This window comes from Cetorhinus maximus, chromosome 9 (assembly GCF_964194155.1).
Source record: "Cetorhinus maximus chromosome 9, sCetMax3.hap1.1, whole genome shotgun sequence".
Taxonomy (NCBI): Eukaryota; Metazoa; Chordata; class Chondrichthyes; order Lamniformes; family Cetorhinidae; genus Cetorhinus; species Cetorhinus maximus.
In genome coordinates, this window is record NC_135887.1 from 65,040,987 (window position 1) to 65,060,207 (window position 19,221).

At 40.8% G+C, this 19,221-nt stretch overlaps 1 protein-coding gene across 1 annotated transcript in view; it reads right to left on the minus strand.

Moving 5' to 3' along the window:
• The window catches only part of LOC144685059 (mucin-6-like), a 264,923-nt gene that overhangs the window by 90,001 nt on the left and 155,701 nt on the right, over positions 1 to 19,221 (minus strand). Inside the window, exons 16-19 of the mRNA XM_078549593.1 lie at positions 13,975 to 14,116; positions 13,754 to 13,864; positions 6,450 to 6,635; positions 5,097 to 5,336 (exon numbers count right to left, since the gene is read on the minus strand). Coding sequence (XP_078405719.1) covers positions 5,097 to 5,336; positions 6,450 to 6,635; positions 13,754 to 13,864; positions 13,975 to 14,116 — 679 coding nt within the window. The remainder of the gene's footprint in view (positions 1 to 5,096; positions 5,337 to 6,449; positions 6,636 to 13,753; positions 13,865 to 13,974; positions 14,117 to 19,221) is intronic.

Genomic DNA, 19,221 nt, shown 5'->3' on the forward strand with positions numbered 1-19,221 from the left:
GCATTGCTTTGCCAATGTAGACCAGTGAGCACAGAGGTGATGGGTGAAAGGGACCCGGTGTGAGTTAAGACACAGGCAGCAGAGTTTTGAATAAGCTTAAGTTTATGGAGGGTAGAACATAAGAGTTATATTGGAATACATTGGAATAGTCAAATCTAAAGGTGACTAGAAGATCTGCAACGATCAGATAAGGCAGGGGTGAAGTTGGGCAATGTTACAGAGACAAGGGTAGGAATCCTTGGTGATGAAGCAGATATATGGTTTGAAGCTGAACTTGAGAACAGCCTGGTTCAGTCACAGACAGTTACCAGGAAGAGGGATGGCTAGGAAATGGACTTTGTGGTAGGGACTCAAGACAATGGCTTCAGTCTTCCCAACATTTAGTTGGAAGAAATTTATTTTCTTCCATTACTGAATGTTGGACAAGCACTATGCCAATTCAAAGAGTGGAGATGGGGTTGGACATGGAGTGCGTTCGAGAGAGGTGGCGGTGAGGTGGAGCTGGGTGTTTTCAGTTTGGTTGTGCAAAACGGACGCTGTCACTGAGGTGCAGGAAGATGAGAGATAGAAGAGGTCCAAAGAGAGATCCTTGGGGGACACTAGAGGTAAAAGATGAAGGAGTAGGAAGATAACATTGCAGGTGATTGTGATTAGATAGATAAAAATGGAACCAGGCAAGTGCAGTCCCACCCAGCTGGATGAAAGAGAGGCACGTGGAGGAGAATGGTGTTATCAACTATTTCAAAGGCTGCAGACAGTTTGAGGAGGATGATGAATGATAGTTTACCTTGGTCACAGTTATATAGGATGTCATTTGTGACTTTGATAAGCGCCATTTTGATCGGGAGAGGGAGAAAATCTGATTGGAGGGATTCAAGCATGGAGTTCCAGGAAAGATGGGCATAGATTTGGGAAACAGCAACACATTCAAGGACTTTGGAGAGAAAAAGGCAGTTGGAGAAAGGGGACAGTTTGCAATGACGGTGGGGTCAAGAGTTGCTTTTTTGATGAGTGGGATGATGACAGGTTTGAAGGACAGGGGGCAGTACTTGCAAAGAGAGGGTTGGGGGGCAGTGAGGAGGGGAACCATTAACAGTATCAGTTAGAATGGGAAAGTAGGAAGAAAAGTTAGATGGTAGCAATTAATGGAAATAATATTGAGGAATCAGAAGGTGCATCTCATGGACAAGATGATTTGGGGAGGGTATGAAGGGAGATAGGAGAGAGACTAAAGAAAAAGGCAAGTTCCGGGCTAGGGCAGGAGGAACTTTAGAGGAAGTTTGGCTCGGTAGGCTAATGGAATGGAGGCTTGTGGCATAGGCAGCTGATCAATCTTACTGATAAAGAAGTTCATGAGCTCCTTGCAGTTAATGTTGGAAGTGAGGGCGGAGAAGGCAGGGAAGACAGGTTTAAGAAGATAACCTGCACTAGAGGAAAAAGCTGGGGGCTATCTTTGCATTCCAGGAAGATTGTGGTTTTGGTAGATAAGAGCAGGACCCAATTGCCATTTATGTAGCCCTGGCAGATCAGGTCTGGCTAAACAAGTTGTCCACCATATCTGTTCAAGTTTGCATCCCTTAAACTTGAGAGAGTGCAGATAAGGATCATACTAAGATCACTGGCAAGGATGAGAGGGTAATGGTTTGAATGGGCACAAGGACATCAAAATTGTTGGAGAGGGTTTGGTTTAGCAGATATGTAACTGCAGAAATGTTCTGGTGAATGAATAGCCAAAGGATAGACCGTTGCAATTTTAAAAGTGCAGTTTTAAATGAATTAACAGTTTTTTTTTCTAGGGCAGATGAAGAACATAGGTTAGGACAGAGAAGGGAGATGTGAGTGAAGCATGATAGAGGTAAGTTATCAGAGATGGTGATTATGATTCATATGATGGGAATAGCACGGCTACGTGAGGTCAAGGGGGTGGCCCTGAATATGGGTTGAATAGTTTACGTGGAGGATGATTTAGGGAGGATAGTAGGGCAGTGGACTCAGAGGAGAAAGAAAATGAAAAATCTGCATTTCCATGAATATGTGAAGAAAGAGCTAGAAAGAACAATTGATAGAGATTAGATCCTCTAACCAACTGGAGCGAATTATTTGCATGAATTATCCAAGGCAGAGTGGTTGTCAACTTGCAATCTGGCTGATCAGCTAAAATTTTTTGCAGTGTTTCATCGATCACCGCATGACTCCTTTTGCAGAGTCCATTGCTGAAAGGACTTTCAGTTGCTGTATTCATGACCATGATTTTTACACACATCTCTGAACCCATGATTGGCAAATACCCCTCCATTATCAGTTGGAAACTTCACTGGTGTCCCAAGTCTGGTTCCTATCCATTTCTCCATGATTTTGTCTATAATAATCCTTTTGCGCTTATTAGATATTATTGCAGAAAGATTAAAATATTTATTTCTTTGTTCCATACCTTTAGATCCATGGCAACTACATTATAGTCACATGTCAATGGAAAGCCTATAATAGGACATGGCGGTATCCTCTGATATCTATTATTGATTTCATACTTTTCAATAATCTCTTCTATTACCCTCATATACTTCTTTATCAACCACATCTGCACCTGTTAACTCTGACAAGCTGGGTGAGCATGTTGTCTATGTAACTTTAAGTCAATTCTCTTTTTTTCTCTCTGATCCTTCATCACTCAATGCTTGTCTAACATTCTGATGAGAAAGGTCAGGTTTTGTTAAGGGGATACAACAATGTCCTGACTGGGTAAACTGCAGATCCACTTACTTATCAAAAATAATTGCCTTATCAAGCTCCATGTCAAGTTTCATTTGTGCTTTTTTTAAAGCAGATTCACTGAATGGTATATGTATCTCACTGAAGAATATATCTGTACTTAAAAAATGGCTTAATCCAAGTATTTTACATGGAATTAGAGCTAGATCCCGCCTTTCACAACTCCCTTGTTCAGGTTTTCACTTATCCGTGCTTTGCACTTTGTACACTGCACCATCCATTGCATGAGTAATGTTCGCTCATCCGCATTCTTTCACCCTCTCTCCTCTTTCCACAAGGCTTTTGGCTGGTGCTGAGTGTTAGTGTGTTGATCCAGGCGGGAAGAAGCTTCCCGACACGGAGGTGACACAGTGGCTCATCCTCCTGCCTATGCTTTATTTTTGAAAAGAAAGTGGCAAACGAGCGATTTTTTTTTTGGTCAAATGATTGTTATTCTGGGAGCTGAAGTGCAGCCCGAACAATTTTGAAATCTTCACTGATGTCCTGCATTGCTCTGTAGCTCCCCCATCTGTTGTATACAGGTATTGCACCACAATTTTCTGGAACCTATCTAATTGAGTCCCATTGAAAAACATGTTCATTGTTCGCGATTCCACTATTTGCAAGGTTTCATGGGAATGTAATCCCCGTGAACGGTGGGACTTTACTGTACAGCTATCCTTAGTGACCTCAATATGTTGTCATCACCAAACCTAAAGTGAGTAGTACCTTTACATATGAAAATCTTGCATTTATCCTCACTATTCAATGACTCAAGGTCTCATTTTAGCCAATCTGTTCCATGCACTGTTGAAGTACAAGCGCTACCCAGAAGTCCACAAATAATGTATTCAGCAGTGGACTAAAATTCCTTGTGACCAGTACAATTTGTTCAGATGCATCATTATCTTCATCCTGTTATTCAGAATTTTTTTGTCACGTGTCATTAAGAGGACCTTGCCACTCGACTTTTAGAAGTTCATGGCATAATAATACTTTCAGTCACACCTGAACCACATATTGACTGTTCCTTGTGCATTCCTGGGATTCATTTGCCTATCATTGGTGTTTCAATTCTGCCTTCCACTGTAATAAACAGTTTTGCTGAAGATGCTTTCATCCTCATTCTACCCATTTTCTGATCCTTCCATCACATTGCCCCCTGCATTTAGTTTCTGGACCATTTCAAAATCGGGTAAACATTGAATCCTCTATTCTTTGTATCACTGTGGGATGTCCATTTGTTCCATGAAGACTTAAAGAAATGATTCTTTCTCCGGAAATATTTTTAAGGCAGCAGACATCTGATCTAACAGGAATTCCTTCTTTGAGAACCGAACAGAGGTCAGGACCAGGAACCTGTCCATGAGATACCTTAGCACAATCCAACAATTTAAATGCTAGTACTGATCCAAGAATCCACAAATTGTATAAAAGATTGACAAAATTCAGTGTTAAAATTCATGTCTTTCATGGAATGCCCATCTGTTTTTCAAAATCTAACAAAATCTGACTATGCCTCCTGGGCATTTAACGGGTCATCTTTCTTGTAAATTTCATCCATGAATTTTCATAGAAGATCCAAACCTTCATCACTAACCAACTGATGGGCATCCATATCACAAAATACTTCTGATTTTATTTCTTGTAGGAAGCGACAATGTCAAAACTATACCTTGTTTCCTCTTTGGGAGTGATGTAACTCATGCCCACATATCCACTTCATTCTCCCAATGTTCATAAGGTTCAGACTTGGAGAACATCAGAGGGTAATCATATGCTAGTCTAGTTTCCTCTTAAATGCATCTATACTATTCACTTCAACCCTGTGGTAGCAAGTTTCACATTCTGACCACTCTGTAGGAGAAAACATTTCTTCCAAATTCCCTATTGGATTTCTTGGTGACTAGCTTATGTTGATGCTCTTCCCCACAAGAGGAAACATTCTTGATCTATTCTATCAAAACCTTTCATAATTTTAAACACGTCTTTGAGGTCACCCCCCGGCCACCTTTTCTCAAGAGTGTTTTCCTACACCTTACAAGCACATCTTGGAAGGAGCAGTTTTAACCCTGCGAGTACTGTAGCCAATGATAAAGAACCATGTTATAAAATTAACAACGAAAGGGGTAGATGTCCTCAGGGTTTTTTCACTTTGCCACCTTAACTTCAGTGGAAGCTTGGTGGAAATCCCATTTATGCACAAAGCTGGATTTTTAAAAATCAAATTTCTGGCAAAATTATGGTGGCAAAGTGAGAAAAGATGACAAAATTCACCCCTAAAATACTTAATTTCTGTCACAGCAATAAAGAACTTCAATAAGGTCTTGACTGTTAAATATACTCACCAGTTTGTGACATGGCTCAAACAGCTTACTGTTAATTATAGCACACATTTTTTCAGCCCTGGCCAAACGATATGGATTTTTGTGACATGGAAATACAACTTCAGTCACATCCCTGCATGTAGGATCTTCCTTCCAAGAATTTGCAAAGGCCAGTACATTGGAGACTAAATATTTGTTCTGGGTTATATATTCATCGTCCACATTACCATTGTAATTGCCACACAGTCCACAAACTGCAAGCTGACAAAATGGAAGAACATCAAATGTTAAAATTGTGATAATGTATTTTAGAACTGAAATTAGTCAATGAACTTAACAAATTAAAGTCCAACATTGAACATTATATAAATGTTCACCCACATATTTCATGTTTATCTAACGATATGGATCTAGGATCAGAAATAAATTTGAGGGTGTACAAACGTATTTCATATAGGATGCTTATAACCATACGAGAGAACAGATTTTCATCCCATCAATGTGGGCTACATTGATACCCAGGACATTGTGTCATCAAATGTGCAAGTCACTTGTGCAATCTTACCCAAGCAGTGAATCAATGGCTTAAACAGAGATGGCACAGGAAGGAATATTGGTGGTAAAATTGGTGAGAATTGTAAACAGCATTATGAAAATAAGAACAGTAGAATGGTTCAATGCATTTAAAACAGCTGTAAAATATTGTCCAGAACAGTGTCAAATTTACTCATCCATAGGGAGCTTTATAAAATATTGGCAATTATCTTATAGCATTTATAGCTAGAGAGCAGAGAAATTTCAGCAACATCACCTGTTCATGCATGTTAGTCAAGTTTAAATATATAGATCTAAAAAATATAGCTGAATATATACACCTAACTTAAATACAAATTATTCAAGGGCATTGAATGAACTAGTTAGGTTTCACTTCATTCAGGTACTTCAATGACTTTTGCAATAAATACTGTTCCGAACCTGACCCTGATTATGTAAATATATAATGGCCTTTTTCTAGACACTGCCTCAACCTAATGATACATCTCCAGAATTAAATGGGTAAAAAGGAGACAGGAAGCCTCAACATAATTGGATGGAAAACTGATCCAGTATTTGATGATAAAGATTCCAGTGAAAAATGGAAAGAAACATCAGGCACAAAATAGCTAGGCAGTATTGAAAACTTATGACTGCACTTCAAATATCCATATACTTTATGTTTCATATTGTTTCAAGCTGAAATAAAATATTATATTTTTTGAGTTGACATTGCAACCTTTGTACAAACCGACCAGAACCTAGTTTCATTCATACATTTGCAGATTACATCTATCTATAAGAAAGCCAAACGATTGTCAAGAGTTTAGTTCGAGTTACCTCTGATAGTCTAGTAATTGAGATGTAAGCATTCATATTCTTGTTCCAGATAATAGTCAGCTCAAGTTTTGCATTGATTCTTAAATCAAATTTTAGATACAGTGGATTGTTAATCACTTTGAGTCTTCTTGCAGCATTTGGGGGTGTTACCTGATAGTGTCCATCAGTCAGCTTAATTAGAATATCCTGAAAAAAAAGAACATGCTCATTACGAACATAGTGATGGATGCAATTTACAATATTTAATAAACCAAACTTTCCATTAGTACAAAAATAAAGTACTGCAGATGCTGGAAATCTGAAATAAAAACATAAAATGCTGGAAATACTTAGCAAGGTCAGGCAGCATCTGTGGAGAAGAAAAGTGTTAACATTTCAGGTTGATGAACTTTCATCAGACCTATTCTGGTAAAATTCACTTATTAATTAACTGAACTTAAATTCCCCCAACTACTATGGGGGGATTTGAACTCATTAGTCCGGCCTCCAGATTACTGTTCAGTACCTTTATCACTATGCTACCACAGAGTCTTTACAGCGCAGAAAGAGGCCATTTGGTCCATCGAGTCAGCACTGACTGGTAAAAGAACATTCTACCGAATCCCACTCCCCTGCCTTATCCCCATAACCTTACACATTCTCTCTTTTCAGATAGCAACCCAATTCTCTTTTGAATACCTTGATCAAACCTGACCTCCAACATCCTCTCAAGAATTTTGTCCTCAAGTATGGCACCCAGAACTGGACATGACCTCCTTACTCTTTTACTCGATGCCCCTCTTATTAAAGCCCGAGATACTAATAAGCTTTATTAACTGCTCTCTCAACATGCCCTGCCATCTTCAACGACTTATGTACATCGAGGTCTCTCTAGTTATATACCTCCTATAGAGATTCTCCCTTTATTTTATACTGTCTCTCCATATTTTTCCTGCCAAAACGAATCACGTCACACTTCTCTGCATTGAACTTCATCTGCCACTTGTCTGTCCAATCCACCAGCATGTCTATGTCCTTCTGAAATTCAAAACTATCCTTATTACAGTTGACAACATTTCCAATCTTCACATCATCTGAAAATTTTGAAAGCATACCCTGAACACCACAGTCTAGGTAATTAATATATATCAGGAAGGGCAAGAATCCCAACATTTTACCCTGGGGAACTCCACCACAAACCCTCCTCCAATCTGAAAAACAACCATTTATCACTAAACCCATACACACATCAACAACGTTGCCCTTATCAACCTTCTCTCAACCTCAAAAAACTCCAGCAAGTTAGTTAAACATGATTTTCCCTTAATGAATCCATACTGGCTTTCCTTAATTATCTTGTACTTGTCTGAGTGACTATTAATTTTGTCCCGAACTACAGTTTCCAGAAGTTTCCCTACCACAGAAGTCAAACTGACTGGTCTGTAGTTGCTGGCTTTATCCTTGCACCCCTTTTTGAACAAGGATGTAACAATCACAATTCTCCAGTCTTCTGGCACCTGTCCTGTGCCTAAGGAAGAATGAAAGATTATCACTAGTGCCTCTGCAATTACCATTCTCACTTCCCTCAGTACCCTTGGATGCATCTCAGCTGGTCCTGATAACTTTTCTATTTTAAGTAAAAATAACCTTTTCTAACACCTCCTCCTTCTCAATTGTAAATTCTTCTACTGTACTAGTTACCTCCTCTCTTACCTCAGCCTGGCAGCATCTTCTTCCTTTGTAAAGACAAATGCACAGTACTTGTTAATACCTCCTCTATTTCTCCTGCCTCCACGTACAAGTTCCCTTTTTTATCCCTAATCAGTCCTACTCTTTTTTTTAAAACTACCCTTTTATTTATAGGCTTATTGAAGACCTTGGGATACCCTTTTATGTTTGCTGCTAGTTTCTTTTCATGCTCTCTCCTCGCTTTTCTTATTAGTTTTTTTCGCTTCCCCTCTGGTCATTCTATATTCAGCCTGATTCTCCATTGTATTTTCTACCTGACATCTGTTGCATGTGCACTTCATCCTTTTCATCTTCATCTCTCTCTCTCATTATCTAGGGCGCTCTGGATTTATCTGTCCTACCTTTCCCCTTCAAGGGAACATACCTTGACATTGCCTGCAATGCTTTTTCTTTGAAGGTAGAAAGCCTATGGTTCAGCTATCGTCTTTTCTGCCAACATTTGATTCCAACTCACGTGACTCAGATGCATTCTCATCCCATCGAAGTTGGCTTTCTCCTAATTAATTATCCCTGCTCTGGATTGTTCCCTGTCCTTTTGCATAGCCAACTTAAACTTTATGATACAACGGTCACTGTCCCCTAAATGCTCTCCCAGTGATATATGATCCACTTGAGCCAACTCATTCTCCAAAACTAGGTCCAACAGCGCCTGACCTCTTGTTGGGTTGGAAACATACTGCTGCAGAAAATTATCTTCAACACATTCCAGAAACTCTTGCCCCTCTTATCCCTTTGCACTATTCCTATACCAGTCTATATTTGGATAATTGAAGTCTATATAAGTACTCTATAATTCTTGCACCTCTCTGTAATTTCTTTGCAGATTTGTTTCTCTATATCCCTTCCACTAGTTAGTGGTCTTTATATTACACTGATCTACGTTATTGCACCTTCTTCATTCCTTATCTCGAGCCGTCCTTGATCCGACTGGAATATCTCTCTCTCCAGTACTGTCACGCCATCTTTAATCAATACTGCCACTCTCCCCCACTTTTCTCCCTTTCCTGTCTCTCCTAAATATCTTGTACCAAGGAATATTTAATCAGCCTGTGCCTGTAGTTCACCAATCTTATTAACCACACTCCATGCATTCACATACATGCACATTAACCCTGAATTAGGCTTTTTTACTTTCCCCCCTATTATGACCCCCATCTGATGACCTACTATAGGTGACTCTAATTCTATCAAACTCTCCAAGTATTCTATTTACCTTGATACTACTCTCTGATATATCCTTATCAGTTACTGCTTCTCTACTTTCCACTGCTAGTTTTTCTCCTCTCCACTCTGAATACCCCCTCGGGGTCCCAAACCCCTGCCAATCTATTTTAAACATTCCCCAACAGCACTAGCAAACCTCCCTTTGAGGACGTTAGACCCAGCCCTGTTAAGTTGTAACCCGTAGTCCTCGTACCGGTCCCAATACCTCAGAAATCTAAAGCCTTCCCTCCTACTCCCCACTTCTCAAGCCATGTGTTGAATTGCTCAATATTCCTGTTCTTATGCTCATTAGCATTTGGTAATAATCCTGAAATTACTGCTCCTGAGGTCCTGCTTTTTAATTCCCTTCCCAACTCCCTAAAATCTGCTTTCAGGGCCTCATCCCTTTTCCTACCTATGCCATTGGTCCCAATGTGGACCACAACCTCTGGTTGTTCACCCTCCCCGTAAAAGAATATCCTGCAGCTGCTCTGTGACATCCTTGACCCTAGCACCAGGGAGGCAACATACCATCGTGGAGTCACACTTATGGCTGCAGAAACACCTGTCTGCTCCCCTAACTATGGAATCTGCTACCACTATAGCACTTCCACCCTCCCCTACTGTGCAGCTGAGCCACCCATGGCTCATGCTGGAGTCCTCTGAGGAACCATCTCATTCACTATTGTCCAAAATGAAAAAATGGTTAGAGCACAAGACCTCCTCAGGGGATTCCTGCACTGTCTGTTTCTCTTAGATGCTCTGGCAGTTACCCATTCCCTCTCTGCCTGTTTATTTCTTAGCTGTGGTGTGACCACCTCTCTAAACATGGTATCAACATAATCCTCTGCCTTGCAAATGCAGCAGTGACTCCAGCCGCTGCTCGTGTTCTGCAAGCTGGAGCTCAAATTTCTGCAGCTGGTGACACTTCCTGCAGATACCGTCATCCAGGGCACTTTGTGCCTGCACAACTTCCCACATCTCACAGGATACACATTCCAAATCTCCGTGCTGCACTGCCATATCTTAAACTTTATATAAAATGTTTACTATAGTATGGTATAATATATTAATTTACCTGTCACTCACCAATTTCCCCCACCGTGCCGAGTCCATAAAAGCCTATGCATAACAACCAATCAACCTATGGGACTCCTGACATCACTTTAAGACTTTATCTGTAAACCCCTGGTTCTCCCTCTCTGCTGCTTTATGGGCTCCTATGATATTCAGTGCCTTTCTCTGTAACCAAGTAAAAGCTAGCTAGTGGAGGCTGATGAAAGATAGAAAAAGAAAGAAGCACCTCCTTCTCCTCTTCATTGAACACTCACCAAACACCAACTAAAGCACTCTAATGCACCCAAAGCAGTACTCCAGTGCAAACACGCAGCACTGAGCACGGCCATTCTCCATTCAACCCTATGAATGGAGCTGAAGACAAACTGTAGGAAAACAACACAGAAATGCATCAAGAAATGTATCAATGATGGCAGCTCACAAGTATCTACCACCTTGGCTCAGTTCCACTGCTACTGCTTCTACCTATGACTTAAAAAGTTTTGGGTTCAAGTCCCACTCCAAGATGTGAATGAAATACTGAGGGAATGCTGCAACATTTGCTTGTGCAAATAGACACAAAAAATAATCAGATGATGCATTTTTCAAAGATAGTTCTGGTAATCCTCAACCAATACAGTCATGCATTCTATATGTATTTGTGTATCTTGTTTTGTGCAGTAGTAATCAAACTTTGAAAGTAATTAAATGAACACCCCATTGCACACACTTTGAGGAATTCGATTCAAAAGCAAATTCTTCTTTTCACAATAGTTCGTCTTAAGTACAGGACCAGTCTGCACTCTTACACCAGGATAGGATATAAGGATAGACTTGCCACCCAGGCATACAACTGATGTTGTTGATAAGACACCCTGAATACAAACATATTTATTTGGCTGGTCCATTAAATGCTGACCACAGGATGCTGATAGTGGGGGATTTGGCAATGGTACTGCTGTTGAATGTCAAGTGAAGGTGGTTAGGCTCCTCCAGTTGGATATGTTGCCTGTCACTCCTGTGGTGAAAATGTTACTTGCCACCCATCAGTCCAAGTGTGAGTGTTGTCCAGGTCTTTCTGAATGCAGATATAGACTGATTTATTATCTGAGCAGTTTGAATATAACTGTATACATGATGTAGAGTTTCCTCAGTTTGAAATCAGATCTTCGTCTCCGTGAGGACCGTGCCATGGTCACTCCTACCAATAGTGTCATACACAGACGCATCAGTGATAGACTGGTGAAAATGAGGTCAAGTAGATTTTTTCCCTTGTGCTGGTTCTCTGACCATCTTCTCCAGGCCCAGTTTGGAGGTTATATCCTTGAAGGCTTGGTCAGCTCAGTTAGTTGTGGTTATATATATGCTCACCTGTAATCCTGATAACCCATTTTGTCTAATTTGTACAGAAAAATTTAAAATGATAATGTAATGATAACATAAAATACACAGAGAGAAACAGAGTTAACATTTCAGTTTGATGAGCTTTCTTTGTTCTGATGAAATGTCATCAACCTGAAATGTCCGGATTTTCATGAAGTCATGGACAGTCCTCACTTTATCCAAATTGTTGCTGGTACCCTGGCTCCGGAAGTGCCGTCACTGATCCTATCTTTGCCAGTATGTAAAAAAGGGGCAGGATTCACATATGGGGAAAACATGAATGCAGCATGGCCAATTGAACTCAGCACTGAGTTTTTGCTGGAGTGAGGTCTATTTCTTACAGTATGACACTTACCATTTTTAAGCATAGATGTGAATGCTCATAAAAAGGTGCATAAGGTCTGTAGAATTGTCAAACTGTCAAGTTAGTGAAATCCCCTGCTCGTTAAATTTTAACAAGGGAAAAAAACCTAGCCTGCTTTGTCTCTAAATTGAAAAGAAATCCATGCTTGCAGCTTTTGTTAACATAACTCTAAGGGCTATCGTTATATTAATATTATTGCTTTCACAACCTATCATTATCACAGTGGTGGGGTGGGGTGTGGGGGGGGGGGGTGGGGGTCTAAGTTCAGTTTGATTAACAGCTCAATGAGTTTATTAATGGGTTAGCTATCTTTGATGTAGGGTTATGAATACAATTTTTTTGTTTTTACAAAGGATTAAGTACTTGAGGGGATTTAAATGTATTGATTGGGCCTTTATCAATGACTGTTTTGTTTTTATTTAGTGAAGTCCATAATAGGTATTTATAACTTTATTTTGTTTCATATCAGCATGGATTCTGAGGTCTTCCCTGGTGAATACTGAGTAAGTTAGCATGGAGAATGTAAGGGAAAGGGTAGTGGGGGGCATGGTTTGGCATTAATTGGCATTACATTGGAATAGAGGCTATAAGGGACCATGAGAGGTGGTCAGAGGGCATGAAGGATATGAGTGGGCATGGAAGATAGGTATAGGGACATTGGTATAGGGACATGGGATGGCACAAAGGGTATGAGGGGCCATAGGGAGTGGGTGGGTGCATGGTTTGGAAAATGGTTTGGAATAAGTTGGTATGGATGGGGCATGGGGAGTAGTGGGGTGAGTGGGTGTGAGGGGTGAAGGCTAGAGAGCCAAACTGCTTCTATTACAGAAGTCCCAGAGCACTGAGGCAGACCTTTTAACCAGTCTGCCTCAGTACTCAGCAGGCCCAGTGGCTGCCTCCAATCTGTTTGAGGGCAGTGGACCTGACTCCAGGACACACCTGCGTCCCAGATCGATAATCTTGTCACTCAGGCAGTTTTTCCCAGGGCGGGTTGGCAAGTTGGAAAATTTCCCAACTCTGCTCACCCATCTAGGGAGCGAAAATCTGGGCCATTAACTCTGTCTCTGTCTCTCCACAGATGCTGCCTGAATGGCTGAGCATTTCCAGAATTTTCTGTTTTTGTTTCAGATTTCCAGTATCTGCAGTATTTTGCTGTTATAATGTAAAATAAAATATGTTCATCCCTGAGTATACCTTAGTACACCAGAACTTGTAACCCCAAATCCCATTTAATTACCATAATTTGATTTATTTAATTTATATCATTCTGATATTTCGACAGAATCATAGTAGAGCTGAAATCTAGACTTTTAGTCAGTTTTGAACAATATCAACATTAAGGCTCCAAGATGTGCAAAAGTAAATGCAACAAACAGATAATAAACAAAGGAATTAATTACCTTCTCAAGGGCAATTAGGGATGGGCAACAAATGCTGGTCTTTCCAGCAACACTCATCCCATGAAAGAATAAAAAAAATGGGAAAAGTTGCTTTACAAAGCTGCTGTCACCAGAGCTACTTACAGGAATTGAAATGACTGAAAATGTAATTCATCACTGAACTTCCTTACCTTAAAGTAGATCTTTATGGATTTAGTACAGACTACTCCTGTTTTACCACAAATAATATTTTCTGAGACTATTTTGAATGTCGGCTGTTTGGAATTAACAGAACAAGCATCCTAAATAAACAAATTGCACATATTAGTTAAGAGACAAAAATTAGAGTGCATGCACACAGATAACTGAATGTATAACATAAAAGGTTCATAGAGAGTATTTTGATCATTACCTGAACTAAAGTATATTCACAACTGCCATCAAATACATACTGCTTTCCATCAAATGTAGTAATATGCCCTTCTCCATGAACTGTGCAGGTTGAAGGACACTTTGCATCTCCTGTGCATTCCCATTTACCTCTAATGCAGATACTATTCAAATACAAAATGTTGGAGAGATTAAATTGAGATTTTATACAGCTACTCAAAAGAATTCTGAATACCCAAACATTGTAACTTTGCATTTCCAAATTGTAAAAATAGAATTATAACAACAACTTGCATCTCAATAGTGCCTTTAACATGGTAAAGCAACTCAAGGTGCTTCCCAAGTGGATTATAAATCAAAATTTGACAAGCCTCAGAGGAGCTATCAGGACAGATGATCAAACATTTGGTCAAAGATGTTGGTTTAAAGGAGCATCTTAAAAGAGGGAACGGCAAAGGTTTAGGGAGGGAAATTCAAAGCTTAGGGTCCAGGAAGATGAATTGCTAATGGTGCTAATGGTGAGATTATTAAAATTCATAGATACTCAAATAAAGGACTGAGATGAAGGAAGGTAGAGAACGAATTATAGGGTTGGAAGAGGTAGGGAGAAGTGAGGCTATGGACAGATTTTAAAACAAGAATGAAAAATTTAAACCTGTGGCTTTGCTGGACTGGGAGCCAAAGTAGGTCAATGAGCACGAAGTATTGGATGAATGGGACTTAGTGCAAATTAGGATACTGGCAACAGAGTTTCAGATGAGTTTAATTTTATTAGGGTACAAGATGGAAGGCTGGCTAGGAGAGCATTCATAAAGTCAAGTGGTAACAAAGGCATGGATTAGAGTTTCAGCAGCAGGTGGGTTAAGGCAGGGTTAGAGTCAGGCGATGTGCAGAGGTGGAGTTAGGCAGTCTTGGTGATGAAGTGAATATGTGGTTGGAAAGTTAACTGGGTATTAAATACAACGCCAAGGTTGCAAACGATCTTGTTCTGCCTCAGACAATTGTCAGACAGTTGGATAGAGTCAGTGGCTAGGGAGTGAAATTTGTGACAGGGATCAACACAATGGTTTCGGGCTGCCCAATAGAATCATAGAACCATAGAACACTACAGCACAGAAAACAGGCCATTCGGCCCTTCTAGTCTGTGCCGAAATATTATTCTGCTAGTCCCATTGACCTGCACCTTGTCAATAACCCTCCAGACCTCTCCCATCCATGTATCTATCCAATTTATTCTTAAAACTTAAGAGTGAGCCCACATTTACCACGTCAGATGGTAGCTCGTTCCACACTCTCACCACTCTCTGAGTGAAGAAGTTCCCCCTAATGTTCCCCCTAAACCTTTCCCCTTTCACCCTAAAGCCATGTCCTCTTGTGTTTATCTCTCCTAATCTAAGTGGAAAGAGCCTACTCGCATTTACTCTGTCTATACCCCTCATAATTTTGTAAACTTCTATCAAATCTCCCCTCATACCTCTACGCTCCAAGGAATAAAGTCCTAACCTGTTTAATCTTTCCCTGTAACTCAACTCCTTAAGAACCGGCAACATCCTAGTAAACCTTCTCTGCACTCTCTCAATCTTACTGATATACTTTCTGTAGTTAGGCGACCAGAACTGCACACAATACTCCAAAGTTGGCCTCACCAATGTCTTATACAACCTCAACATAACATCCCAACTCCTAAACTCAATACTTTGATTTATGAAGGCCAGTATGCCAAAAGCTTTCTTTACAACCCTGTCTACTTTCAGGGAATTATGTATCTGAACTCCCAGATCCCTTTGTTCCTCCGCACTCTTCAGTGCCCTACCATTTACTGTGTATGTCCTACCTTGGTTTGTCCTTCCAAAATGCAACACCTCACACTTTTCCGCATTAAATTCCATCTGCCATTTTCTGGCCCATTTTTCCAGTTGGTCCAGATCCCTCTGCAAGCTTTGAAAGCCTTCCTCGCTGTCCACAATGCTTCCAATCTTAGTGTCATCAGCAAACTTGCTGATCCAATTTACCACATTATCATCCAAATCATTGATATAGACAACAAACAACAATGGTCCCAGCACAGATCCTTGAGGCACACCACTAGTCACAGGCCTCCAGTCTGAGAAGCAATCATCCACTACCACTCTCTGTCTTCTCCCATACAGCCAATTTCGAATCCAGTTTACAACCTCTCCATGGATACCAAGTGTCTGAACCTTCTGAACTAACCTCCCATGTGGGACCTTGTCAAAGGCCTTACTAAAGTCCATGTAGACAACATCCACAGCCTTTCCTTCATCTACTTTCTTGGTAACCTCCTCGAAAAACTCTACAAGGTTCGTTAAACACGACCTACCACGCACAAATCCATGCTAACTATCCTTAATCAGCCCTTGGCTGTCCAAATAATTGTATATCCGATCTCTCAGAACACCTTCCAATAATTTACCTACTACTGACGTCAGGCTCACTGGCCTGTAATTACCTGGTTTACTTTTGGAACCTTTTCTAAACAACGGAACAACACGAGCTACCCTCCAATCCTCCGGCACCTCACCCGTGGCTAAGGACGTTTTAAATATTTCTGCCAGGGCCCCTGCAATTTCTACACTAGTCTCCCTCAAGGTCCGAGGGAATATCATGTCAGGCCCGGGGGATTTATCTACCTTTATTCACTGTAAGGCAGCAAGCACCTCCTCCTCTTTAATCTCTATATGTTCCATGAAACTACTGCTTGTTTCCCTTCCTTCCTTATACACTATGCCAGTTTCCTGAGTAAATACTGATGCAAAAAAACTGTTTAAGATCTCCCCCATCTCGTGAGGCTCCACACATAGATGACCACTCTGATCTTCAAGGGGACCAATTGTGTCCCTCACTATCCTTTTACTCTTAATATACTTGTAGAAACCCTTCGGGTTTACCTTCACATTATCTGCCAAAGCAACCTCATGTCTTCTTTTTGCCTTCCTGATTTCCTTTTTTAGTATTTTCTTACATTTTCTATGCTCTACAAGTACCTCATTTGCTCCTTGTTGCCTATACCTGCTATACACCTCTCTCTTCTTCTTAACCAGATCGCCAATATCCCTTGAAAACCAAGGTTCCCTATGTCTGTTAACTTTGCCTTTAATCCTGACAGGAACATGCAAACTCTGCACTCTCAAAATTTCGCCTTTGAATGCCTTCCACTTACTGAACACATCCTTGCCAGAAAACAACTTATGCCAATCCACTCTTCCTAAATCTTTTCTCATTTCCACAAAATTAGCCTTTCTCCAATTTAGAATCTCAACTTGAGGACCAGACCTATCCTTATCCATAATTAGCTTAAAACTAATGACATTGTGGTCACTGGACCCAAAATGTTCGCCTATACATACTTCTGCCACCTGACCTGTCTGGTTCCCTAATAGGAGATCAAGTATTGCATCCTCTCTCGTTGGTACCTCTATATATTGATTTAGAAAACTTTCCTGAACACGTTTGACAAACTCCAAGCCATCCTGCCCTTTTACAGTATGGGAGTCCCAGTCAATATGTGGAAAGTTAAAATCTCCTACTATCTCCTACTATCACAACAATACTGAGCTGAAAAAAGTTTCTGTCTTTCTCGTATTGGATGACAAACAAGCAGTTTGACAAATCAGAGAAAATGGCTGGCTTGAGAGAGGTGGTGGTAAGATACAGCTGGATGTCATCAATGTATAGGTGGAACATGGAGTTGTACTTTCAGATGATATTATCGAGGGGCAGCCTGCAAATGAGAAACAGAAGAAGCCCAAGAATAGATCTCCTGGGGACTCCGAAGGTATTGTTGAAGGAGCAGAAAGAGAAGTCAGTGCAGGAAGTTCTCTGGCTATGAGTGGATAAACAAGAATGGAATAAGGTGAGAGCAGTTCCACTCAGCTGCGTAACAGTGAAGAGGCATTGGAGGATGGTGTGTTGATCAATGTTGAAGACTATAGAGAGGTCAAGAAGGATGAGAAGAGATAATTTACTGTGATCATAGTTGCACAGGATATCATTTCTGCCTTTGATAAAGGCCATTTAAGTATTGAGGCAGGGGTAGAAACCTGATTGGAGACAATCAGTCATGGGGTTGTGGGAAGAAAGGCACAGATCAGGGAGGCATAACAGGATGTTCAAGAATACTGACAAGGAAAGGGAGGTTGAAGATAAGCCCTGACTTTTCCAAGGAGGGGGATGACAGCAGATTTGAAGGGGAGTGAGACAGCTCCTAAGGGGAGAGAACTGCTAACATCAGCTAACATGGGAGCGAGGAAAGTAAACTGGCCATCAGTGGCTTAGTGTGAATAGGGTGAAGGGAGCAGGAATTGGGTCTCTTGAACAACATGAACTTAGAGAGGATATGGCGGGAGACAGGTCAGAAATTAGAGAAAGGTACAATATCAGGGCTAGGACAGGGAAGAACCTTAGAGAAAGTTTGGTACAGTGGGTTGGGGAAAAGAGGGAGGTAGAGAGGCAGCTGATCAGATGGTCTCAATCTTTGTGACAAAGGAGTCCATAAGATCCTCACACTTATTGTTGGAGGTGAGAGTGGAGGAGGGAACTTTTCATTTTACACAAATATGTTTTCTAAGTTTCAGTGCTACATTGAGGCGTAGTGGTTAGCGCTGCTGCATCACAGCTCCAGGGACCTGGGTTCGATTCTGACCTTGGGTGTCTGTCTGTGTGGAGTTTGCACATTCTCCTCATGTCTGTGTGGGTTTCCTTTGGGTTCTCTAGTTTCCTCCCACCGTCCAAAGACGTTAGGTGGATTGGCTATGGTAAATTGCCCCTCAGTGTGTGTGTCTGTGTGTGTGAGTGTGTGCCCTGTGATGGACTGGCGTCGCATCCTGGGTGTACCCTGCCTAGCGCCCATTGCCAGTCCGGATAGGCTTTGATTCCCTGCGATCCTGAATTGGACAAAGCGGTTCTGGAAAAGTGAGTGCGTGCTACATTGAAGCATAAAGATACTGTACGCACTGTACTCCAATAGTTTGTGAAAGGAAGTGAGTTGGACAAATTAACTATGAAGCACATTTCGGTAACCATCATCCTAAATTAATTCTACAGCAATTTATAATAGTCCTTACAAAAAAGAATCTCTCCAGAAATGGCAAAGGAGGCAAAGACAGACAATGAGCAGGAAAAAAAATGAAATTAATTGTGGGGGAATGGGTGCAAGATTTGGCAAAAGACATGGGTTTTAGAATTGTTCTAAGGATGTGGGGATTTTAGTAAGACAAATTAGTTTAGGTGAGAGTAATAAAAATTGGCC